At 48.1% G+C, this 26,630-nt stretch overlaps 1 protein-coding gene across 3 annotated transcripts in view; it reads right to left on the bottom strand.

Moving 5' to 3' along the window:
- Positions 1-17,213: 17,213 nt before the first annotated feature.
- The window catches only part of ift56 (intraflagellar transport 56), a 67,080-nt gene continuing 57,663 nt past the window's right edge, over positions 17,214-26,630 (bottom strand). For all 3 annotated transcript variants that reach the window (XM_072492044.1, XM_072492043.1, XM_072492045.1), the window contains exons 17-18: positions 24,468-24,601; positions 17,214-18,503 (exon numbers count right to left, since the gene is read on the bottom strand). In XM_072492044.1, the coding sequence (XP_072348145.1) occupies positions 18,392-18,503; positions 24,468-24,601 (246 nt within the window). In that variant the 3' untranslated portion in view covers positions 17,214-18,391. The remainder of the gene's footprint in view (positions 18,504-24,467; positions 24,602-26,630) is intronic.

Raw genomic sequence — 26,630 nt, 5'->3', positions numbered from 1 at the left:
ATTCCGGATCAATGACTGTGTTGAAATCCCCTCCCATGATCAGTTATGTGACTCTAAGTCTGGGATCTTACCTAATACCCGCCTCATAAATTCCACATCGTCCCAATTCGCAGCCTATATGTTCACGAGTACCACCCGCACCCCCTCCAGCCTCCCACTCACCATTATGTACCCCCCTTGTCTGACACGATTCTCCCTGCCTCGAATGCCACTCGTTTATTGATCAAGATCGCTACCCTCCTGATCTTTGAGTCCAGCCCTGAGTGGAATTCTTGGCCAACCCACCCCTTTCTCAATCTCGTCTGGTCTGTAACCTTTAGGTGCGTCTCTTGTAGCATTGCCACGTCCACCTTCAGCCCCCTCAAATGCGCAAACACATGAGCCCTCTTGACCGGCCCATTCAGCCCTCTGACGTTCCATGTAATCAGCCTGGTCGGGGGGGCTTCTAGCTCACCCCCCTCTGCCGACTAGCCATCACCCTTTTTAGGCCAGCCTCTAGCTCGCACCCTCCGCCTCCTCGAGCCATCCCTCGGGCAGTCGCCGTTCCCGACCTCCCATTTGTCCCCTAGTAACAGTTCCTCCCCTGTCAGGAAAACAGCTCCCCCTCCTCTCCCTCCCCCCCCTAACAACAACACTAGAAACCCAACCCCCCCCAAGTCAAGCTCCAGCTTAACACCTGCTGCTCGCCCCCCACTGTGCTTCCGTGAGTCAGCTGACCCATGCTGCCATGATAGCACCCGCCCCTGGCACCAAGCAGTCTGTCTCCCCATTGTTCTCTCCCTCCACATGGACAGACATTTTAAAAGCATCACATTCCCCAGTAAACAAATATCAGAAAAAACAGTAAAGAAACAGCCACTTTAGAAAAATAATAACCCAAAAAGCAGAACCAACCCCAAAGCCCATCCCCCCTCTAGTCAGCTCCCTACAAGACAAAGTTACCTTTAGCCATCCAAACAGCCCCTTATTACACATAGCACTACTTATACTTATACAGCCCAGCACAGCAAATCGCCGCCACAGTCCTCTCCAAGGCTTCAGTGTCTTTTAATTCGCCTCCAGCCTCTTTTCTTAAAAGTCCATACTTCGGCTGGTGTTTCGAAGTAGAAGTCCGATTCCTCATGTGTGACCCACAGACGGGCTGGGTACAGCATCCCAAACTTCACCCCCTTCTTAAAGAGGGCTGTTTTTGCCCGATTAAACCCAGCTCGCCTCTTGGCCAGATCTGTGCCCAGGTCCTGATAAATGTGCAGCTCACAATTCTCTACACTTGCTGCTCCGTTCCTTCTTGGCCCACCGCAGAACGCGTTCCTTGTCCCGGAATCGGTGAAAGCGTACCACCATCGCCCTCGGTGACTCGTTCGCTCGGGGCTCCTTCGCGAGGGCTCTGTGTGCTCTATCCACATCCAGGGGCCGAGGGAACGCCTCAGCCCCCATCAACATCTCCAACATGTCCTTTACATAAGCCCTCACATCCGATCCCTCACTGCCTTCAGGGAGGCCGACAATTCTAAGATTCTGCCTCCTGGACCTGTCCTCCAGCTTCTCCTGCATTCTTTTCTGGTGGTCGTTCATCATCTCCACCTTGGTCTCCTCATTATGTACTCCTCGTGCTCGGACACCTTTTTCTCCACCTCCTGAATCGCTCTCCCGTGGGTATCTTAATTCTGCACAACTTGATCAATCAAAGCCTTAATCGGGTCCAGCATGTCCTTCTTCAGCTTGGCGAAGCAATCTTCGAAAAACTTCACCAGCTGCTCCGTCGACCACTGTGCTATCTCCCCACAGCCCTTGCTCTCCGCCATCCCTTCCCGTGTTACCAGCTCTGCTCGCATCTTCCTTATAGGACTTTGTCTTCTCACACGGCCACTTCTGGTCCAATTCTCCATACACTGGAGGGGGATTTCTCCTCACTGTTTCACTCTCTATGCCACTGGAGAGGCATAAATATCCTGGCCGCGAGGTTTGCTGGTGTCACACAGGAGGGTTTAAACTAGTGTGGCAGGGGGGTGGGTACCGGAGCAATAGGTCAGAAGGTGAAAACATTGAGGGAGAACTAGGGAATAGGGACACTATGGCTCTGAGGAAGAGCAGACAGGGAGATGTTGCTGAAAACAACGGGACGGGTGGCCTGAAGTGCATATGTTTTAATGCAAGAAGTATAACAGTTAAGGCAGATGAACTTAGAGCTTGGATTAGTACTTGGAACTGTGATGTTGTTGCGAATACAGAGACCTGGTTGAGGGAAGGACAGGATTGGCAGCTAAACATTCCAGGATTTAGATGTTTCAGGCGGGATAGAGGGGGAGGTAAAAGGGGTGGAGGAGTTGCACTACTGGTTAGGGAGAATATCACAGCTGTACTGCGGGAGGACACTTCAGAGGGCAGCAAGGCTATATGGGTAGAGATCAGGAATAAGAAGGGTGCAGTCACAATGTTGGGGGTTTACTACAGGCCACCCAACAGCAGTGGGAGATAGAGGAGCAGATAGGTAGACAGATTTTGGAAAGGAGTAAAAGCAACAGGGATGTTGTGATGGGAGACTTTAACTTCCTCAATATTGACTGGGACTCACTTAGTGCTAGGGGCTTGGATGGAGCAGAGTTTGTAAGGAGCATCCAGGAGGGCTTCTTAAAACAATATGCAGATTGTCCAACTAGGGAAGGGGCTGTACTGGACGTGGTATTGGGGAATGAGCCTGGCCAGGTGGTAGAAGTTTCAGTAGGGGAGCATTTCGGGAACAGTGACCACAATTCAGTAAGTTTTAAGTGCTAGTGGACAAGGATAAGAGTGGTCCTAGGGTGAATGTGCTAAATTGGGGGAAGGCTAATTATAATAATATTAGGCGGGAACTGAAGAATATAGATTGGGGACGGATGTTTGAGGGTAAATCAACATCTGACATGTGGGAGGCTTTCAAATGTCAGTTGAAAGGAATTTAGGACCGGCATGTTCCTGTGAGGAAGAAGGATAAATATGGCAAATTTCGCGATCCTTGGATATCGAGGGATATTGTAGGCCTTGTCAAAAGAAAAAGGAGGCATTTTCAGGACTAGAAGGCTGGGAACAGACAAAGCCTGTGTGGAATATAAGGAAAGTAGGAAGGAACTTAAGCAAAGAGTCAGGAGGGCTAAAAGGGGTCACGAAAAGTCATTGGCAAATAGGGTTAAGGAAAATCCCAAGGCTTTTTACACGTACATAAAAAGCAAGAGGGTAGCCAGGGAAAGGGTTGGCCCACTGAAGGACAGGGGAGGGAATCTATGTGTGGAGCCAGAGGAAATGGGCGAGGTACTAAATGATACTTTGCATCAGTATTAACCAAAGAGAAGGAATTGGTGGATGATGAGTCTGGAGAAGGGTGTGTAGATAGCCTGGGTCACATTGAGATCCAAAAAGACGAGGTGTTGGGTGTCTTGAAAAATATTAAGGTGGATAAGCCCCCAGGGCCTGATGGGATCTACACCAGAATACTGAAGGAGGCAAGATAGGAAATTGCTGAGGCCTTGACAGAAATCTTTGGATCCTCACTGTCTTCAGGTGATGTCCCGGAGGACTGGAGAATAGCCAATGTTGTTCGTTTGTTTAAGAAGGGTAGCAAGGATAATCCAGGAAACTACAGGCCGGTGAGCCATACGTCAGTGGTAGGGAAATTACTGGAGAGAATTCTTCGAGACAGGATCTACTCCCATTTGGAAGCAAGGGGTCGTATTAGCGAGAGGCAGCACAGTTTTGTGAAGGGGAGGTCGTGTCTCACTAACTTGATAGAGTGTTTCGAGGAGGTCACAAAGATGATTGATGCAGGTAGGTCAGTGGATGTTGTCTATATGGACTTCAGTAAGGCCTTTGACAAGGTCCCTCATGGCAGACTGGTACAAAAGGTGAAGTCACATGGGATCGGAGGTGAGCTAGCAAGATGTATACAGAACTGGCTAGGCCATAGAAGGCAGAGAGTAGCAATGGAAGGGTGCTTTTCTGATTGGAGGGCTGTGACTAGTGGTGTTCCACAGGGATCAGTGCTGGGACCGTTGCTGTTCATAGTATATATCAATGATTTGGAGAAAAATGTAACTGGTCTGATTAGTAAGTTTGTGGACGACACAAAGTTTGGTGGAACTGCGGATAGCGATGAGGCCTGTCAGAGGATACAGCAGGATTTAGATCGTTTAGAGACTTGGGCGGAGAGATGGCAGATGGAGTTTAATCTGGACAAATGTGAGGTAATGCATTTTGGAAGGTCTAATACAGGTAGGGAATATACAGTGAATGGTAGAACCCTCAAGAGTATTGACAGCCAGAGAGATCTTGGTGTACAGGTCCACAGGTCACTGAAAGGGGCAACACAGGTGGAGAAGGTAGTCAAGAAGGCATACGGCATGCTTGCCTTCATTGGCCGTGCATTGAGTATACAAATTGGCAAGTCACGTTGCAGCTGTATAGATCCTTAGTTTTTAAAAAAATATAAATTTAGTGTACCCAATTCATTTTTTTTCCAATTAAGGGGCAATTTAGTGTGGCCAATCCACCTGTGCTGTACTTTTCTTTGTTCATTGTTCTTCACCGATTTATCCCATAAAATCGGGAAAAAAACGGGGGGAAAAAGGTCCAAACGTGTGTCACAGGCGGGAGCTATCAAATGTGTAACCTAGTCCTCCATGGCCGTCACCGAAAGTCCCCAATCCTTCATCCATGTTAATAAATTACCCATAATGCCATGCACCTTTATCTTATGCAGCAGCCTTTTATGCGGCACTTTGTCGAATGCCTTCTGGCAATCCAGATACACCACACCCAACCGGTTCCCCATTTTCCACCGCGCTTGTCATGTCCTCCAGGAATTCCAGTAAATTAGTTAAACATGACCTGCCTTTCATGAACCCATGCTGCATCTGCCCAATGGGACAGTTTCTATCCATATCTCTAGCTATTTCTTCCTTGATGATAGATTCAAGCATTTTTCCCAATACAGAGGTTAAGCTAACCAGCCTATAGTTACCCATCTTTTGTCGAACTCCTTTTTAAACAATAGAGTCACATTTGCTGTTTTCCAATCTGCCAGAACCACCCCAGAGTCCAGCGAGTTTTGGTAAATTATCTTTTTTAAAAAATAAATTTAGAGTACCCAATTATTTTTTTCAATTTAGGGGCAATTTAGTGTGGCCAATCCACCTAGCCTACACATCTTTTGGGTTGTGGGAGTGAGACCCACACAAACACGGGGAGAATGTGCAAACACCACATGGACAGTGACCCAGGGCCGGGATCGAACCCGGGTCCTCAGCACCGTGAGGCAGCAGTGCTAACCACTGTGCTATCGAGCCGCCCTGAATTATGGTGCATTTGCTATTTCCCCCACCATCTCCTCCCCCATCATGCCTTTCCCCTCCCCTTCCCCAGTCCCTTCTCATATTTTGACATCTGTTGTGTCATGATATGTGGACACACACATAAAGATATACAGACAAGCAGCTAATGGACACAGATAACAGGACATGACCAATAAGCAGGCAGGACACTCCGGGGTGGGATCCGACTATAAAAGACATGAGGCACTCACACTCCGCCTCTTTCCACTGATGAACATCTAGAGAGTCAGCCAAAGGTGTTGTTACAATCTCACACCTCCACCACGTGGCTAAGAGCTAGTCTGGTTCAGTCAGACAGAGTAACCACACTTAAGTTAGCAGAGAGTCGAACTCGCAGAGAACTGTGCTAACTGTGCTATTAGTTCAATAAACCTGATTGAACTAACTTCAAGTTCTGGAGTATCTTTCTGATCTAAGCTGCATCCAGTTGCAGCCAGTGTTAGACCAGTGTACCTAACACGACATGTTGCTTCTTAGGCATTATTCTGAAAGAACAAAGTTGCGTTTATATAGCATATTCCACAGCCGCAGGATGTCCCACAACGCTTTACAGTCAATTAAATACCTTTGGAGTATGATCACAATCGTAATCTACGAAACAATTCCCATAACAACCTCCCCGAACAGGCGCCGGAATGTGGCGACTAGGGGCTTTTCACAGTAACTTCATTTGAAGCCTACTTGTGACAATAAGCGATGTTCACAATGCAGTGAGTCTGTGCACAGCAAGCTCCCACAGCGGCAACAGTGATTGTGAGAATTTCTTCCACAGTGACGTGTGAGGATAGGTTTTAAAATATTTGGGGGGAAATAATTGTATTTTACTGTAAAGAAGGCTGTGTGCATGTAAATTATATAATTGAGCTGGGATAAGGTTAATGGAGATAGCTTGTCTGGGAGAATTGAGAGACGAAAGGAGTTGCGGTGTTAAAATGCAAACATTTGTGATGATGCTATGGTTAAGTGGGTTTACAAGTAAATACATAGGGTTTGGGAATTTGCATTAGGAGATAGAAAGGGAATTAGGTTTTCAAGTTAACATTTTAAAGATCAACAAGCCTTTTGCAGCTTGAAAAGGTTTTGTAAGTAAACAAGGGGAAGTATTTAAATTTTATTTGACCCAGAAGGGGAGGCAATGGGAAAGAGATGAAAGATTTTTATAGTTTAGAAAAATTAAAGTTCAAAGGGGTGCTGAGGACAATTGAGTCAAGGATGAAAGGAAATAATTGTATTTAAGGGAAAGATGTTGAGCTGAGTTGTGTTGGCTGTTGCGGTGACCTCCCGGGAACAACTCTGAGCTGGGAGAAGGTGTGAAGTTCGAATTAGCCATCCAGGCAAGCCAGAAATGTCTTGGGTTTCAGAAAATAGCCTGTTTCTGAAATTTCTTGGATTTCCACAGCAGAGTGGAAGGGGTTTGAGAGGTTGCGTGGTATACCTTTACTACAGCAGTTTGTCTTGAGTAATATTACTGATTTTTTAAAATAGTTAAACATCTATACGAGAGTGTTGCCTGGAAGGTGTTTACTTGTGGGTCTACCAATTAGTTTTTATTGGGGATGTTGTGCAAAACTATTTTAACTGTGTAACTGTCATCCTGTGTGCTTATGTTTTCTTTTCTTCTTGTTAATAAATCTTTCACTTTTTAAAATGACGAAGGTCATACTGGCTACTAAGATCCAGCAGATTCTTCCCGTTTTCAGAATACAAACAAAAAGTTGTATGGTCCGTAAGTCAAGTTTCCCTCTGGGGTTTAGCTTGCTCAGCAATTAACATCTGCTGTGGTCATAACGTTCTCGACCACTTCAGGCGCAGTCACAATGGACACAGCAGCCTCCTGCTGTGCTGTAATCTGTTCTACATTTTGCTACATTTTCTAAATATCTGAAAAAGGGGAATGTGTACTCACTGGAGTTTAGAAGAATGAGAGGGGATCCTGATGGGACTGAACACACTAAATGCAGGAAAAATGTTCCTGATGTTGGGGACGTCCAGAACTAGGGTTCACAGCCGAAGAATAAGGGGTAAGCTATTCAGAACCGAGAGGAGGAAGAGCCTCTTCTCTCAGAGAGTTGGGAACTTGAAATGAAATGAAATGAATGAATGAAATGAAAATCGCTTATTGTCACAAGTAGGCTTCAATGAAGTTACTGTGAAAAGCCCCTAGTCGCCACATTCCGGCGCCTGTTCGGGGAGGCTGTTACGGGAATTGAACCGTGCTGCTGGCTGCCTTGGTCTGCTTTCAAAGCCAGCGATTTAGCCCTGTGCTAAACAGCCCCAGTGGAACTTGTGGAATTCTCTCCCACAGAAAGCTGTTGGGGCCAGTTTGTTGGATATATTCAAGAGGGATCTGGATGTGGCCCTCGTGGCTAAAGGGATCAAGGGGTATGGAGAGGAAGCAGGAGTGGGATACTGAATTTGCATGATCAGCCATGATCATATTGAATGGTGGTACAGGCTCGAAGGGTCAAATGGCCTACTCCACCTATCTTCTATGTTAGTCAAATCCTGAGGTAACAAAGGCTTGATAATAATAATCTTTATTGTCACAAGTAGGCTTACATTAACACTGCAATGAAGTTACTGTGAAAAGCCCCTATCGCCGCATTCCAGCCTGTTCGGCTACACGGAGGGAGAATTCAGAACGTCCAAATTACCTAACAGCACGTCTTTACGGCTTGTGAGAGGAAACCGGAGCACCCGGAGGAAACCCACGCAGACACGGGGAGAACGTGCAGACTCTGCACAGACAGTGACCCAAGCCGGGAATCGAACCTGGGACCCTGGAGCTGTGAAGCAACAGTGCTACCCACTGTGCTATCTGCTGCTTGGATTAGAGTTTCAGCAGGAGACGAGGTGGATGTGGGTTGGATTCTTGCAGTATTACGGCAGACATTACACGCCCGGCATATCTTTGCGTTGTGGGGGCGAGACCCACGCAGACATGGGGAGAATGTGCAAACTCGACACGGACAGTGACCCGGGGCTGGGATCGAACCCGGGTCCTCGGCGCCGTGAGGTAGCAGTGCCCTTACTTGATCTTGCTTCCACCACTAGGCCACTCCCATGTCCCAGCAGCCTTGTATGCAAAAATAAAATTTCCTACTCTCTGCTTTTGGTAATCTTCCCTTTGTGCCCTGTAGTTACTGATCACATCATGTCAGTGTGTGGTTACATCGCCCCACTGTGACGTTTGGCCTCGCCATGCACAAGCCACTAGCCAAGTCACAGATCAATCATCTCTCGAGTGACGTCCGCCTGGGACTCTCATTGTATCCCTTGCCCCCTTCCCCAGTGCCTCACACACTTAACATATCTTTTGTTTCTTCGGCATTGTTCGAAGAGAAAAAAGGCATTGCAATTCTATAGCACCGCGCTGAACCTCAGGACATCCCAAGGCGCTTCATCGCCAATGGAATACTATTGAAGGGTGATGCTAATATAGTGTTGGAGACAGCGCAGTGAATTTTTATTTTATTTTTAATTTTTAAAAAGATTTTCCAATTAAGGGGCAATTTTTAAATAAATTTAGAGTACCCAATAATTTTTCCCCAAGGGGCACTTTAGCGCGGCCAATCCACCTACACTGCACATCTTTGGGTTGTGGGGGTGAAACCCACGCACACACGGGGAGAATGTGCAAACTCCACACGGACAGTGGCCCAGAGCCGGGATGTGAACCCGGGTCCTCAGCTCCGCAGTCCCAGTGCTAACCACTGCGGCGCATGCCGCCCTAATTAAGGGGCAATTTAGCGTGGCCAATCCACCTACCCCGCACATCTTTGGGTTGTGGGGGTGAGACCCACGCAGACACGGGGAGAATGTGCAAACTCCACACGGACAGTGACCTGGAGCCAGGATCGAACCTGGGTCCTCGGTGCCGTGAGGCAGCAGTGCTAACCACTGCGGCACGGTGCTGCCCTCCAGTGCAGTGAATGTGCGCATAGCAAGCTCCCAGTAGCAGCATGTGATCATGAGAATTTCTACAACAGCGACTACACTTCATTCACCGCAAGTTGGTGAAGTGGGGGTGATGGTGACATAGTGGTAATGTCACTGGACTAGTAATTCAGAGGCCCAGGCTAATGGGAACAGTAGGGTGCTCTTTGTAAGAGCCGGTGCAGACTCGATTGGTCGAATGGCCTCCTTCTGCACTGTAAATTCTATGAATGCTAAGTTGCTTTGAGATGTCTTGGTAGTCCTGTAAAGCGCTATATAAATGCAAGTCTTTCTTTAAAAAGAAAATCTGATCTGTGCTATTCAGGGGTACAGTCTGGAAGCACTACTCCTGCTGCTTTCCAAGAGAAAGTTGTTCTCTCCCCCAATTTATTATATCAAAACATTTTGTCGATCATTCCACAAAATTCGAATCATTTGTCGTGAAATTAAACTCAGCTTAATATTCATTCCCCCCAAATCCACTTCTCCTTCCCTTATCTCCTGAGGTTTTATTCTTTGTACCCTATTCTTTCAATAGCACGGTGTGCGAGTATTGGTGGGTACTTGTGCACCGTTAAAATTAAGGCATCAGCAGAAGGCGGGGGTTAGTTTAGCTTAGAGTAGGGGGTTAATAAAGGTGGGACCTGTGAGGGAGGGTGACGGCTTTTGCACTATGTGTATAGTTTAGAACATAGAACTGTACAGCACAGTACAGGCCCTTCGGCCCACGATGTTGTGCCGAACTAGTCTGAAACTAAGATCAAATCAACCGACACCCAATCGTTCTAGTGCACTCCGTATGCCTATCCAATAATCGCTTGAAAGTTCCGAAAGTGTCCGACTCCACTACCATAGATGGGGAGTGCTCTCCACGCCCCAACCACTCTCTGAGTAAAGAACCTACCCCGGACATCCCTCCTATATCTCCCACCCTGAACCTTACAGTTATGCTCCCTTGTAACAGCTACATCCACCCGAGGAAAAAGTCGCTGAACGTCCACTCTATCTAACCCTCTCATCATCTTATACACCTCAATTAAGTCGCCTCTCATCCTCCTTCACTCCATTGAGAAAAGCCCTAGCTCCCTCAACTTTTCCTCATAAGACCTACCCTCCAATCCAGGCAGCATCCTGGAAAATCTCCTTTGCACCCTTTCCAATGCTTCCACATCCTTCCTATAATGAGGTGACCAGAACTGCACAATGTTTACAATGTTTCATGTACATTGTTTATTTTGTTGTTGTTACAATACCAAAAATACCTCAATAAAATGTTAATTAAAAAAAAAAATTATTGAGGCATCGTAACTAGTTTATTATTAATAGGTCAATGCCACTTCATTGTCATATCATCTGTCATTAAATGCAGAGAAATGACAATATATTGTCAAAGAAATATATGAATTTATTTATCTGAAGTTGAGATATGTAATGGTGTTGTATATGAAGTTAGTAGTTTTGTGGGGTTTTGTTTTTGTAAAACCATTGTTTATTTCTTGAAATTTGAACCATGGTCGATTCTGTGTAATGTTCGCTGTGCATGGTCACAGGGTCATTCACATTCAGAATTGTATATTCTGTTACAAGTTTTAAGTGTCTTGGATTAATTTGAAAATCAGAAAAAAAATTGCAGAACTTATGTTACACACGTCAAAATTTTTAAAGTGTTCAACACACAATGAAATACTTTGACAGCTTTACTGAAAATGTGCTCTCGTTACATCGCAAAATGCTGCATCTGTTCACTCTGCATCCATCTTTAAGAACGGTTTGTTAAAATTACTTGAATACTGCTGAACGAAAGACATGCTGTAGAAGTTTTTCACTTTCCACTCACGCCAGACGCTTGAATGTCAAATTTCAAAGGGTGGAACAATTTATGCCGCACGAGAAAAAGGGAACTGTCCTCTGCAGGCAAAAGGAACATACCCAGGCATGAGGCTTTAAAAAAAAATTAAACAAAGCTTGGTTTCCTGCTTCACTCCCCATAGCGACAGTTCATCCAATCAGAATCGATTTGCCCACCAATCAGCCCCTTTTCCTCATATTAATCTTTCAAAATATTTCCCGCTATTGTTCTCTCGCTTTTTGGTCAATATTTCAGCCCAGTTTATCTTCCCTCATTCCCCCAGTGTCTGCATGGGTTTCACCCCCACAACCCAAAGATGAGCAGGTTAGGTGAATTGGCCACGTTAAATTGCCCCTTAATTGGAAAAAAAATAATTGGGTAATCTAAATTTTTTTTTTTTTTTAAATCTTCCCTCATTCCATTCTCATCCCCTTGAAATAAATTTGTTTTCCAGTCTAGTACTTTGATCTTTATATTGTGACTTCTTTCAAGCATCATTTTAAACATTACATTGTGATTGCTATTGGCTGGATGCTCCCCATGATTAATCCACTGCAATTCTGTTTCTATCTAATTACGTCCCTATTTTCTACTGACATTCTTCCTTACCCTTTCTAAATGTTGTCAATAATTTCAATCCTGTTCTTCATGTAGCCATTTTTCAGGTATCCGCACAACATCTTGTTCCTTGCCAGGAATTGTTGCCTCCAGTTCTCCCATTTTGCTTCAGATTCTGTGCAAATTGCCCTGCAGGCAATTTCATTCATCAATTTCCTGCCCTGTTTTTCCTGGCTCTATTCTGGTCATGAAGCTATTCATCCCCAACAATTGCTGTGGCTAGCGCTGTTGCCTCTCAGCGCCAGGGACCCGGGTTCAATTCCGGGCTTGGGTGACTGTCTGATTGGAGTTTGCGCATTGTCCCCGTTTCTGTGTGGGTTTCCTCCGGGTGCTCCGGTTCCCTCCCACAGTCCAAAGATGTGGTTAGGTGGATTGGACATGCTAAACTGCCCCTTTGCGCCTGTACTGCGCTGTAATGTTCTATCGATAAGGGAATAGTGTAGATGGGCTTTAGAGTGGTTTCACAGGTCGGCGCAACATCGAGGGCCGAAGGGCCTGTGCTGCGCTGTAATGTGCTATGTTCTAAAGGTTAGATGGGGTTACAGGAATAGGTCGGGGGGAGTGGCCTAGATGGGGCACTCTTTCAGCAGGTCAGTGCAGACTCGATGGGCCAAATGGCCTTCTTCTGCACCGTAGGGATCCCATGATTCTATGAACTTCTGGTGCCATTCCATTTTTTTCACCATAGACGCTTCCTGACATGGCGAATGTTTTCAGCACTTTCTGCTTTTATTTCAGATTTCCTGGGTGGGATTCTCCGCTCCCGCGCCGGTTGGGAGAATCGCCTGGGTCGCCAAAATTTCCCGCGACGCCGGTCCGACGCCCTCCCGCGATTCTCCCAAGCGGTGAGAACGGCCCCATCGAGTTCCACGCTGGGCAGGCCGGAGAATCGCCCGAGACACCCAAAATGGCGATTCTCCGGCACCCCTGCTATTCTCAGGCCCGGATGGGCCGAGCGGCCAGGCCAAAACGGCGGGTTCCCCCCCCCGGCGCCGTCCACACCTGGTCGCTGCCGGCGGGAACAGTGCGAGAACGCTGGGGATCCTGCAGCGGGGGGGGGGGGTGCTCAAATGGGGTCAGGCCCGCGATCGGTGCCCACCTATCGTCGGGTTGTCCTCTCTGAAGGAGGACCTCCTTTCTTCCACAGCCCTGCAAGACCTGTCTGACATCTTCTTGCGGGGCGGACTCGGAGAGGACGGCAACCACGCATGCGCGGGTGACGCCAGTTATGCGGCGCCGCCTTTACGTGGCGACAAGGCCTGGCGCGTGTAAATGACGCGGCCCCGCTCCTAGCCCATTATCGGGCCCCGAATCGGTCGGGATAGGGGCCGTTTCGCGCCGTCGTGAACCTCAACGGCGTTCACGGCGGCGTGGGCACTTCGGCGCGGGAGCGGAGAATCCCGCCCCCTGCGTCTGCAGCATTTTATTTCTCTTTTATTGCATTGTCCCCATGGCCGCAACCAATTGGAGAGAGCATTATTAAAAAAGAAAAATTATTATTCACAGCTTCATTACCAGATTAAATTGACCACAAAAGTTAGTGCTGTGCTTACCAGATCATTTGTCATATAAATTATTATATTCAAGAGCAGTGAGTCTGAGATGTGGGTGGTGCTGACAGTTATTGTCCAGACAGAGATTCCATGGTTGGGCCTCCTGAAGTGACCTGTTAGCCCACTTCAGAGGCAATCACATTGGTGTGCAAACTCCACACAGACAGTCACCCCAGGCCGGAATTTTACCGGGTCCTTGGCACGGTGAGGTAGCAGTTTTGCTTTACCACTCATCTTTGGGTTTGTGGGGGTGAGACCCACGCAAACACGGGGAGAATGTGCAAACTCCACATGGACAGTGACCCGGGTCCGGGATCGAACCGGGATCCTTGGCGCCGTGAGGCCGCAGTGCTAACCACCCAAGGATGGAGAGTTATAGATATTATGCAACCGTTTGGCTGACAAGAGTTCAAAGGAACCAAGATCTTGGGAAAGGGTTTAGAAGGAAATAGCCAATGCCTCTTCTGAAACAAAGCATAGCTCTAGACATGCAGTCAATAGGATGAGCCATGCCTCAAGCCTATCTGGGTTACACTGTCCATTTGTCTGATAGGAGGTTACGTACTCTACTGAGACTAAACATTTCAGTCCAAACGACCATTAACTAAGAAAGATGTCTAGCTGCAGAGAACCTACAGCACAAGATACCTTAAATATTCACTCCCTCCACTATCAGCACTCAGTGGCATCAGTGGGCACCATTTGCAAGATACAGTGCTGAAACACATCAAGGCTCCTTCGATAGAACCTTCCAAACCTGCAACCTCTACCACCTTGAAGGACAAAGGGCATGGAGTGGTCCAAGGTGGGTGCTCATCACCACCTCCTTCAAGGGCATTTAGGGACGGGTAATAAATACTGGTCCAGCCACAGCATCCGCATCCTGTGAAGAAGAGAGAAAAAAGAAAGCGGTGATTTGGCCCAATGTTCTCAATTGGTATTTATGCTCAGATGGGCGGCACGGTAGCGCAGTGGTTAGCACGGCTGCTTCACATCACCAGGGTCCTGGGTTCGATTCCCGGCTCGAGCCACTGGGTCACTTGTCTGTGTGGAGTCTGAACGTTCCCCCCGTGTCTGCGTGGGTTTCCTCCGGGGGCTCCGGTTTCCTCCCACAAGTCCTGAAAGACGTGCTGTCAGGTGAATTTGACATTCTGAATTCTCCCTCTGTGTACCCGAACAGGCGCCGGAATGTGGCGACGAGGGGATTTTCACAGTAACTTCATTGCAGTGTTAATGTAAGCCTACTTGTGACAATAAAGATTATTATTCCACCACTCCTATGAGATTCTTCCCACTACTTTACTTCTCACCTTGTCAGCATATCCTTCAATTTCTTTCACCCTCAGTACTCCCATTAAATGCATCATTAAAAGCATATTAAAATCAGCAGGAATGCTGCATTGAGCTCTCTCTGATGCATTTGTTTTCAGAAATTAAAACAACACATTTTCCAGGTTCTTCTGGTCCTGTTTTGGAGTTCTGTGCATGGTTGTGTGCAATGGTGCCAGCGCCCCCTCAGCAAGTAGTGGGGAAGATCCGTTGAAGGGATTTGCAGCGTCACTTTGCTCGTCACCTTCTTAAAAACATTAGGCATATGGTCAATCCAAGAAACACACATTGCCGGACATATCTGATCCAATTGGCTTCTCATGCCTCAAGAACAAGGGGCTGGATTCTCCGTTTTGGAGACAAAGTCCCTACGCCGACGTGAAAACGGTGGTCTTTTATGCCAGGAAAACTGGCGTAAAATGACCACCGACTCCCCCATTTTGCTGGGGGACAGCAGGGAGGCAGCGTAGAGCTCACAGCTCTAGCTGCCGATACGGCCCCGAGTTCCGTGGCCGCGCATGCGCAGAGCGGTGGCCTGCCGCAGCCGCGCCGTGCTCCATGGCTGACTTCGCACGCTGACCCAGACCGCAAAAGTAGTGCCCCGGGCAGCACGGTGGCATAGTGGTTCGCATTGCTGCCCACGGCACTGAGGACCCGGGTTCGAACCCCGGCCCTGGGTCACGGTCTGTGTGGAGTTTGCATATTCTCCCAGTGTCTGCGTGGGTTCCACCCCCACAACCCAAAGATGTGCAAGGTCGGTGGATTGGCCATGCTAAATTGCCCCTTAATTGGAAACTATAATTGGGTACGTTAAATTTATTTTAAAAAGTGCCCCCCCCCCCCCTTTCGGCTGCTCGCACACACCGGACCGCCCGTCCACAGTGCCCCCAGCCACAAATGTGGTCCCCCCTGCCCGCAGTTCAGCCCTCCCCCAACTGTGGCGGCCCCGGACTGAGTCCGCAGCCGCCACGCAAGGTTCTTGGACAGTGTGAGCACAGGTAACCCACGCTGTCGGGAACTCGGCCGGTCGGGGACGGAGCATCATGGGGCAGGCCTTAGGCAATGGACCGAGAGTACGCCGCTTTTCCAGGGGCGGAGAATATAAAAACCGGCACCTCTCCCAATATTGGCACCAAAACGGATTCTCCGCCCTGCCCCCAAACACGATTTTGGCGTTGGGGAGCGGAGAATCCAGCCCAAGGTATTTTCCTCATGAAGCAAGTTTCTTGGGCAAAAAGAAAACGTCTTTAAAATGAACATTTAAAATCATTACTCAAGCAAGAGACAGGGAGCAAAAGAGAGTAGGTGGGGGAGAAGAGAGTAACTATTGTTCCACTATGCTGCAATGACTGAAATAACAGTTACACATCTCAGAATTAGTCAGATCCAACTCCAGCAATAAAAAAAAAGGTAGCTTTGAAATAGTTACAAGGGGTAGAGTGGGTTAGGATGGAGGAGGAACCTTTTAGGAGGCCTGGTTTGAGGGCTATGGTGACGGCAGCATTGCCAATGGCTCCGAGTAGGTATGCAGGGAGCCCGGTGGTGCAGTCCACGGTGAAGATTTGGAATCAATTGAGGAGACATTTTAGGGTGGAAGGGATGTCGGTGTTAACACTGCTGTGCGAGAATCATGGGTTTGAGCCGGGGCGGGGGGGTTGGATAGTGTATATAGGTGGTGGAAAGTGGGGCTGGTCAAGGTGTGGGATCTGTATTTGGTGGAAGGGTTCGCTAGTCTGGAGGAGCTAAGGGAGAGGGTATCTGCAGGTTATGGACTTTGCTCAAAAGGTCTGGAGGGGGTTTCCTTCACTGCCGGGATACACCCTGCTGGAGCGACTGCTGTTCCCGGATGTGGAAGGGGAGGAAAAAATTGGGTTTTATATACACAAGTGGCTGGGGGAGCAGGGAGGCGAGCGGCTGATGAAGATCAAAGAGAAATGGGAAGCGGAGTTGGGAGAGGAGATCAATTGGGGAATATGGAGTGAGGCCCTGGATGAGCTGATAGTTTAGGATGGTGCATATGACTCGGGCGAGAATGAGTGGGTTCTTTCAGGGGTTAGCAGATGAGTGCAAGAGGTATGGGCGTGGACCAGCAAATCACGCGCATGTTTTGGGGTTGCGAATAATTGGGAAGATTCTGGGCGGGAGTGTTCGCGGTTAGCCCGGATAGTGGAGGGGGAGGTGGACCCGGACCACTTGGTGACGATATTTGGGGTCTCAGAGAAGCCAGAGCTCACGGAGAGGAGGAAGGCCGATGTCTTGGCCTTCGCCTCTCTGATTGCACGGCGGCAAATTTTACTGGAGTGGTGGTCGGCATCGCCACCGGGGGCAGCGGTTTGGTTGGGTGACCTGTACGACTTCCTGCGGTTGGAGAAGATAAAATCTGAGTTATGGAGCTCTGCAGGGGAGTTTGAGAAGAGGTGGGGGATGTTTGTGATTGTGTTTGAGGTTTTGGGGGGGGAGGGGGGGAGAGAAAGAGAGAATCTGTACAGACTGTATAGTTGATTGTTGGGAAGTATGTTTCCTGGGGTGTTTAATGTTCGTAATAAAATACATTTTTTAAAAAAGTTTGGAAATAAATGCTTTATTTACACAAAATAATTTACAAATCTTTTAGATGTATTTATTATACAAGAGGTACGTAAAAACAAACTTGGAAGCAGAATACTAGTAACTTCAGTGACTATAAAAAGGGTTGGTATTAATGAGCAAATATTGTTCCAAAGTGCTCCAGAGGTATTGACAGGTACCCGGGTATGATGGCGTGGGCGCAGGGCCTGGCACCTCAAGCCAATAGACATTCTTTACACACACAAGCTTGACAATGAGCATGTTATTGCCCCCATCGGGGTGGAGGAGCAGGAGGGGTAGTTGCACAGTTAAGTCTGATCGGTTCTCATCCGATGTGCATTCACTTTCCAATGCTGGAAACCAGGAACACGCTGCCTTGTTTTGTCCATTCACTATTCCTCAACTCTTGAGCGTCAACCTGCTCCCTGCTCTCTACCTAGATGCCATTGGCACAGCACGTTGGGCTGCCTGATGCCTTGACGATGCCTTCTTGGTGGGAGGCGCCTGGCCCTGTGCTGTGAGCTGTTCCAGCAGGAAGTGTGGGCAAGCTGTATCTGGTCTCCATATGCTGTGGCAAATGCTCTGCTGGCATGTTTGGTATTTAAACCATAACCTTGCTCGCCATGCAACACTGGCTTATACACAAACAACCAACTGGAGGACAGGAGAGCAATGAGTACAGGAGGAATAAGTGTGTTCACTGTTACGTCCTCGGGGGAGCATAGTTTCCACAGATGTTTAAGGGGGTCCTGTAATTTAAGAAACCACTGTTGCTCGAGAACTAGAACAGTGCTTCAGCTGTGCTGCATCCTGTTCAGATGAATGGGCGTGGAGAATAATAACAGAATAATGCTAAGAGTGCAGTAGGCGCCTCTATGATTTGACTGTGCAGACACAGAAGTGTTTGATAGAATCTTTCTTCGCCAAGTGGGGCCCAGTGACAAAGGGAATTAAAATTGTGTGGCTTTAACATTGGGAGACCATTAATTGCAGGCGGTGGGAGGGGAGCAAATGTTTCCCATGGAGCACTGCATCGCATCACATCACGAGAGCTCTTTGACAGGGTGCAGGGATAACTACTCGCATCTCGGTGAGAGACACAGAAGCCTCTCACTGAAAGCAGCAGCTCCATACAAGACTGTCGGCGTGTTTCCTGGTCCTTCAGCCCTGCACCTTCAGACAGCTACGCGATTGTCTTTGGCCCATTTCTTTAAGGTGCGAATTATGTATTCCACCTGAGGATTCCCTGTGTTCCGAAGGAGATGGAGAACTTCTCGCATGGTATCCCTAGAGAAGGTACACAATAATTCAGTTAGGATTTTTCATTAAAGGAACACATGAAATCACCCCTGCTCTATGCTAATATTGCATCCCGGGGGTGGGGGACGTTTAGGGGCCTGGCTAACACTACCAAGATATCTGCAATCATCTAATTCTAGTCCCTTGAGCTTGACCCCTCCACCACTGGTCGCCATGACTCCAGCTGCCTAGACACGGAGCTCTGGAATTCCCTCCGTAAACCTCCCCCACCTTTCTTTCTGCCTTCAAGGCGCTCCTGCTCTAATATCATCTTCGTGACTTGATGTCGAATTTTGCTTTATAAAACTCCTATGAAGGACCTTCAGATCATTGAATCCCCACAGGACAAAAGGAGGCCATTCAGCCCATCGAGTGTACTCCGGCCCTCTGAAAGAACACTCTACCTAGGCCCCACCCTACCCTGTGCCTGCAACCCCACCGAACCTGCCCATCTTTGGGCATGTTTTATGATTTTAAAAGGTGCTTTGCTGTTGTCCCAGGACAAGGTCTGGGACTTTGCCCAAGTGGGCATTATTGACATCAAAGGCAGGACAGTGAGGAGCAAGCAAAGCCCAATCCAGTCCTCGCCCGATCGCAACGTGGACACTTATCGTTCGGAGTAAGATAGGAGTGACAGCTTGAGGGCAGCACAGTGGTGCGCACATCTGCCTCATGGCGCCGAGGACCCAGGTTCGATCCTGGCTCTGGGTCACTCCCCGTGTTTGCGTGGGTTTCACCCCCCCCCCCCCCCCCCCAACCCAAAGATGTGCAGGATTGGCCAAGCTAAATTGCCCCTTAATTGGAAAAAATGAATTGGGAACTCGAAATTTTTTTTTTTTTTTAAAGGAGTGACAGCTTTAACCCCCCCACCCCTGGGTGAAATGCTGAGATCAAAGTGGAGCCCTATTGCTACTCTGATTGAAACCAGCTATGTCAACACAAAACATTGAATCACAGAATAACATAACACAAAAGAAGGCCATTCTGTGTACTGTGTCTGTTTTAAAAAAAATATTTCCAATTAAGGGGAAATTTAGCGTGGCCTAATGCACCTACCTTGCACATCTTTGGGTTGTGGGGGTGAGATCCACGCAGACACGGGGATTATTTAGCACTGCTGCCTACGGTGCCGAGGACCTGGGTCACTGTCTGTGTGGAGTTTGCACATTCTCCCCGTGTCTGTGTGGGTTTCGTCCCCACAACCCAAAGATGTGCAGGGTCGGTGGATTGGCCACTCTAAATTGCCCCTTAATTGGAGAAAATAATTGGGTACTCTGAATTTTTATAAAAGGCAGGGGCGAATGTGCAAACTCCACACGGAGAATGACCCGGGGCCAGGATCGAACCCGGGTCCTCTGCGCCGTGAGGCAGTGGTGCTAACCACTACACCACCCGAGCATACTACATCTGTTGATGTCTCCTCGAAAGACTAGATGCTCTTTCCTCCTGTTCTGTAAATTTTTCCGTTACAAGTATTTAGCTTTTTAAAAAACATTTAGAGTACCCAATTCATTTTTTTCCAATTAAGGGGCAATTTAGCGTGGCCAATCCACCTACCCTGCACATCTTTGGGTTGTGGGGGTGAAACCCACACAAACACGGGGGGAATGTGCAAACTCCACACGGACAGTGGCCCAGAGCAGGGATCAAACCTGGGACCTTGGCACCTTGAGGTAGCAGTGCTAACCACTGCGCCACCGTGCTAAAGTATTTAGCTTTTTGAAAGTCACGACTGAACCTCCCACCAGCGCCCCTTTTCCAGAAGCACATTCCAGATCATGACAAGTTGCTGTTAATTTTGCGAATTAGCTTATATCTGCGACTTCCGGTCTTCACCCCTCTTGCCAGTAGAAACAATTTCTCATTTTTACTCTACCAAAAGCTCCCCTAATTTTAAACAACCTTTGCTTTCACAGGATGGAGCGCGCTGCCGACGTCAGCATTTATGGCCCATCCCTAATTGACGTCGAGAAGGTGGGTGACGAGCCACCTTCTTGAACCGTTGCAATTCACATGGTGTAGATACACCCACAATGCTGTGCGGGAAGGGAGTTTTTCTTAATCTCCCTTCAACCTTTGCCTCCCAAGATAAACAATTCCAGCCTCTCCATGTAACTGAAGTTGCTCAACCATGGACACTAACTGTGGTGTAAATGGCTTTTGCCACTTACTGGGATTAATTTACTGAGTTGTCAGCTAAGCTACAATAAATCATGTACAAAAAAAAAATAGGAATGCAGGAAATCCAAAATTAAAACAGAAAATGCTGTAAAACAAAACATCAGCTGGTCTGGCAGCGTCTGTGGAGAGAGAAACAGGGCTAATGTTTCGAGTTCAGGGGCGAGATTCTCTGACCCCCTGCCGGGTCGGAGAATCGCCGGGGGCTGGCGTGAATCCCGCCCCCGCCGGTTGCCGAATTCTCCGGCACCGGATATTCGACGGGGGCGGGAATCGCGCCGCGCCGGTTGGCGGCCCCCCCCCCCCCCGTGATTCGCCGGCCCGGATGGGCCGAAGTCCCGCTGCTAGAATGCCTGTCCCGCCGGCATAGATTAAACCACCTACCTTACCGGCGGGACAAAGCGGCGAGGGCGGGCTCCCGGGGGGGGGGGGGGGGGGGGGGGGGGGGGGGGGCGCGGGGCGATCTGGCCCCGGGGAGGGGTGCCCCCACCGTGGCCTGGCCCGCGATCGGGGCCCACCAATCCGCGGGCGGGCCTGGGCCGTGGGGGCACTCTTTTCCTTCCGCCTTCGCCACGGTCTCCACCATGGCGGAGGCAGAAGAGACTCCCTCCACAGTGCATGCACGGGGATGCCGCGAGCGGCCGCTACCGCTCCCGCGCATGCGCCGCCCGGAAATGTCATTTCCGCGCCAGCTGGCGGGGCACCAAAGGCCTTTTCCGCCAGCTGGCGGGGCGGAAATTAGTCCGGCGTGGGCTTAGCCCCTTAAGGTCGGGGCTCGGCCCCCCAAGATGCGGAGGATTCCGCACCTTTGGGGCGGCCCGATGCCCGACTGATTTGCGCCGTTTTGGGCGCCGGTCGGCAGACATCGCGCCGATACCGGAGAATTTCGCCCCATATGTCCAGATATTGACTGATATGGTTGTGGTCCCAACTCTATTTTTGTGTTTACTCTTAGACCCTTGACTAAAAAGGGAGTCAATTGAAATCAGCTTTAAAAATATTAATTGGCCAGGGGCAGCATGTAGTGCAGTGGTTAGCACTGGGACTGCGGCGCTGAGGACCCAGGTTCGAATCCCGGCCCTGGGTCACTGTCTGTGTGGAATTTGTACATTCTCCCCGTGTCTGCGTGGGTTTCACCCCCACAACCCAAAGATGTGCAGGATAGGTGGATTGGCCACGCTAAATTGCCCCTTCATTGGAAAAAAGAAATTGGGTGCTCTAAATTGATAAAAAATACATTCATTGGCCAAACTTCCACTGCTCTCGGAGGAAGTGAATTCCACAGACCAGTCACCAGGGAGAGAAAAGAATCTTCCCACCTCCTTCCTAAATGAGAGACCTCTTATTTTTAAACGGTCTCCCCTAGTTCAAACCTAACTAAGCCACAGGCCTCCCATTGCCCTAACCGTGTAGTATCCTGACGGAGCAATTATTACTTTGCCCGCATCCATCCCACTCCTGCAGTCATGTAATCTGCTGGGAAATGCAAAAATTAAAAACAGTAAATCCCAAGGCCAATAAATTGAAAAAAACACGCTTGGAAAATTCCTTTCCCAGCCCCTCGGGCATTCAATAAAAAAAGCGCAGCAATGTGCCATCAAACCACAAACCCTGATGTGCTGATGGCACAATTAATGACATTGCCTTCATTCCTTTAACCTGCCGGCGCAACTGCTGAGAGGGAGATTTTTAAATCAAACTCTCACCCAAATCACAGGCTAACGAGGTCAGAGTGTAAAGGAGTGGAGCGAAATTTAGATATGAGCTGTCAGGAGGAGGGCCTTCAGATAAAAGGAGATGTGTGGGACAAACTGGTGGGTGGCAAAATTAGTGCACAGGAGGGATGAGCTTCAATTGGTTGATGAGCTTTTTTCGTTCTCCACCTTTTGAGAGTTCTTTCTTTTAAACTGCGCACTTCTGATCACAGTTGATTAAAGAAAACAGTAGATATGACCATTATTGGACTCCTCTCAGATGTACAACTCCAGTCCTGCTGACGGCAGTGATGTGGGTCTACCATATGGAGCACAACAGCAACACGCACCACTTACTGATATTAATTCAGCTACAATACACTGATAGCAAGATATCAAGCTAGATATCATTGCATGGACTTAAACATCACGTAAAAAGCAATACGGTTAAGTAACGGGAGGTCTGTGGAACGTTCTGTACAAATAGCTACTCTGAAATGATGATCAGTGACATTTTACCTGTTTCATGATGGCATGGTGGCCAGCCTAGTTCAAAATGCCACATCATTGGGTGCCTTTCCTGTCATACATGGCACCGGAAGGCTCTGTATTGACTCCGGCTCCATTTGCCACATACTTCTCAGCCTTATCCAGTGCGTAGTTAAAGATCTTGACAGAGCACGACACATTCAATTCAGGGCAACTTGTAGAATTCCCGTACCAGCCTCCCCGAACAGGCGCCGGAATGTGGCGACTAGGGGCTTTTCACAGTAATTTCATTTGAAGCCTACTTGTGACAATAAGCGATTTTCATTTCATTCATTCATAAATGTATTTATAAAAAACATAGGACATAGGAGAAGTCTGCACTATCTCTCTGTGTCTGCGTGTGTCTCACCTCCACAACCCAAAAAGATGTACAGGGTGGGTGAATTGTCCACGCTAAATTTTTCCTTGGAAAAAAAATTTGGATATTCTAGATTTTGAAAAAGGACTTAGGAGCAGGAGTCAGACTGTTTAGTCCTTCGAGCCTTCTCCGCCATTAAATAAGATGATGGCTGATCAGATTATGGCCATGACTCAATTTCCTGTCTCCCCCCATAACCCTCGACTCCTTTGCTGGTCCAAACTATATCTAACTCAGCATTGAATAAATCCAAAAACCCACCTTCCACTGTTTGCTGAAGATGAGAATTCCACAGATGAACGGCCCGCAGAGAAAAAATGTCTTCTCTTCTCCGTCTTAAAAGGGAGAATCTTCCGAGGAACCTTCCCAGTGTTCACCCTATCAACTCCCCTCAGGATCTTGTATGTTTCAATAACATCACCTCCCATTTTCCAAACTTCAATGGGTAAAGGCCCAACCTGTTCAACCTTTCTTCACAAGCCCTTCGTCACAGGTATCAGTAGAGTAACCTTCTCCGAAACCGCTTCAAATTAATTCATATCCTTTTACCAATGAGACAAATTGTACTTAGTACTTCAATAAATGCTTTTCGATTCTTCCTGCCAAAGTGGAAAAGTTCAAGTTTTCCCACATTAAACCCCATCTGCCAATTCCTTGCTCATTCACTCCACCCGTCTATATCCCTTTCTACACTTTTCCTGCTCTTGGGAATTTACTTTCCAATCTATCTTGGTGTCATCAGCAAATTTAGCTGCCATACATTTTGTCCCTTCATTTCAGTCATTGATATATTTTCTAAGTGGTTGAGGCACGAACACTGATCCCTGTGGTAAGCTTTCCCAAGTCCTTTACTGTGAAGACATTCACAAAATAGCTGCTTAACACTTCCAGCATGTTTCCCAAGCTTAATTCCCCAGACCCAATACCTTTAAAAAATGTTTTTCCAATTAACTACCGGTCGTGTTGTGCCGGAAAGCACCGTGGCAGGGTATTTCGTGACCGGTAGATGCCGGGGGATCCCATTTTCCGGGATCTACCCGGCTCACCACAGCTCGCGAGATCGCATATAGATCGTGCCCATCTTTCTATGAAGCACATCAGTTATTATTTCAGCTTTGTTAGTTTCTAAGACATGAATACGGTGTCTGATGTCTGCATGCTGGAGATACGCACTTTGGTTCCCGTCCCGCTAAGATCATTTGGAAGATCCCAACGCATGCTCCACGTTTTCCTTCCCAATATTCCGGATTTGGATCCAGGCGCTCAAGCACGTCAAAAGCTTTTGCAGCATAGTAGAACTGCCCCATCTGAAAGGAAAAACGGTACATTAGCTGAAATCTGGAGATTCACCATTTTTGATTCATTTTAAATAAATACATTTATTTTTGAAGCCACATCACCTTCATTAAAACTGCGAGGATTGAAATGGTTTTAAAAACTGGTAAGGGAAAAGAGACTTAATTCAGCCCAACATGTTTTGGGGCAGCACGGTAGCATTGTGGATACACAATTGCTTCACAGCTCCAGGTCCCAGGTTCGATTCCGGCTTGGGTCGCTGTCTGTGTGGAGTCTGCACATCCTCCCCGTGTGTGCGTGGGTTTCCTCCGGGTGCTCCGGTTTCCTCCCACAGTCCAAAGATGTGCAGGTTAGGTGGATTGGCCATGATAAATTGCCCTTAGTGTCCAAAATTGCCCTTAGTGTTGGGTGGGGTTACTGGGTTGTGGGGATAGGGTGGAGGTGTTGACCTTGGGTAGGGTGTTCTTTCCAAGAGCCGGTGCAAACTCGATGGGCCGAATGGCCTCCTTCTGCACTGTAAATTCTATGTCAGTGCTGATTTTTATACTCCACGCAAGCCTGCTCCCAGTCTAATTTCCTCCAGGTGGTTACAACACCAATGGTGTTAGATTAGTTCACTCTCCTGGTCAATGATAACCAACACCAGTGGCAGGAAATTCAGTTAGCTTTGTTGTTGGCAGTGGTCCCAGAGCCAAGATTGTATCAGTGACCCGCAATGTCCATAATGAATTGAAACATACACCCAACAAATTATCAACATTTATATAATTTGCATACAAATAAAACAGAGAATGACCAACTGAAGGGAATGTTGCTAGTTTGAGAGAGCGAGTCATGTGACAGAAAAGCGATCATTCTTCAATTTGAATTGCATTGACGGCACAGTGGTTAGCACTGCTGCTTCACAGCGGCAGGGACCCGGATTCGATTCCCGGCTTGGGTCACTGTCTGTGCGGAGTCTGCACATTCTCCCCGTGTCTGCGTGGGTTTCCTCCGGGTTCTCCGGCTTCCTCCCACAAGTCCTGAAAGGCGTGCTTGTTAGGTGAATTGGACATTCTGAATTCTCCCTCTGTGCACCCGAACAGGCGCCGGAGTGTGGCGACTAGGGGATGTGCACAGTAACTTCATTGCAGTGTTATTCTAAGCCTACTTGTGACACTAATAAAGAGTATAGGTTATTATTGTTTTCTAATTGGCCTGCAAAGGCGACTTGTCAGTAAGTCTGCGTTTGTCTTTTTATTGCCAGAATCCTGAAGCAGTTTAAAGCTATATTCCTGGAATCCAATACCCAGAAAATCCACAAAAACAACTCTTCAACCCAACAAACAAACCCCTCCCCCCTCCACACACCCACAGCTAACAGTGACCAACTCTGAAATACTGTATAAATGGCCACCACCTCCAGTAGAACCATTCAATCGACCCCGTCGGTGTCTTTGACCTTCCCTTAGCCACGCTGAAGCACTCGGCGGTATTGCTAGCCCCCAGTCCAACAGGATCCGGCTCTGTGCTACCAAGGTGAAGGCAATGACATTAGCCCCTGCACTCGTCTGTAGATCCGGCACTTCTGAAACATCAAAGATAGTCACCAAAGGACAGGGTTCCGACTCAATATTTAGGATTGCCAACATGGTGATAAAAAAGGACCTCCAAAAACCCACCAACTTGGAACAGGACTAGAACATGTATGTGGTGCGTGGGCCCTCTCGAACAGCGCTCACACCTATCATTCACCCCCTCAAAGAACCGACTTATCCAGCGTTAGTGAGGTGCACTCGAAACCCTCCCTTTAGCTGGCTCAGTCTCACTGGCGTGCACCCTCCGCAGTGCCTCACTCCATACCTCCTCCTCCAGTATTGGCTCCAGTTCCTCCACCCATTTTGCCTTTACCTTTCCACCAAACTCAACTCTTTCCCTATGATCCGTTAATACATGCTGGATGTATTGCCTTCCTGCGACCCCGAACAGGAGAGAATCCTCTCCAACAAGGATGATGGCGGCACCACCAGAAAATCTGAGAATGACCTCGTAAAACTCGAC

Source organism: Scyliorhinus torazame, chromosome 29, assembly GCF_047496885.1.
Source record: "Scyliorhinus torazame isolate Kashiwa2021f chromosome 29, sScyTor2.1, whole genome shotgun sequence".
Lineage (NCBI taxonomy): Eukaryota > Metazoa > Chordata > Chondrichthyes > Carcharhiniformes > Scyliorhinidae > Scyliorhinus > Scyliorhinus torazame.
Note: the sequence above shows the minus strand (reverse complement) of the source record. Positions and strands in the feature narration are given on the sequence as shown.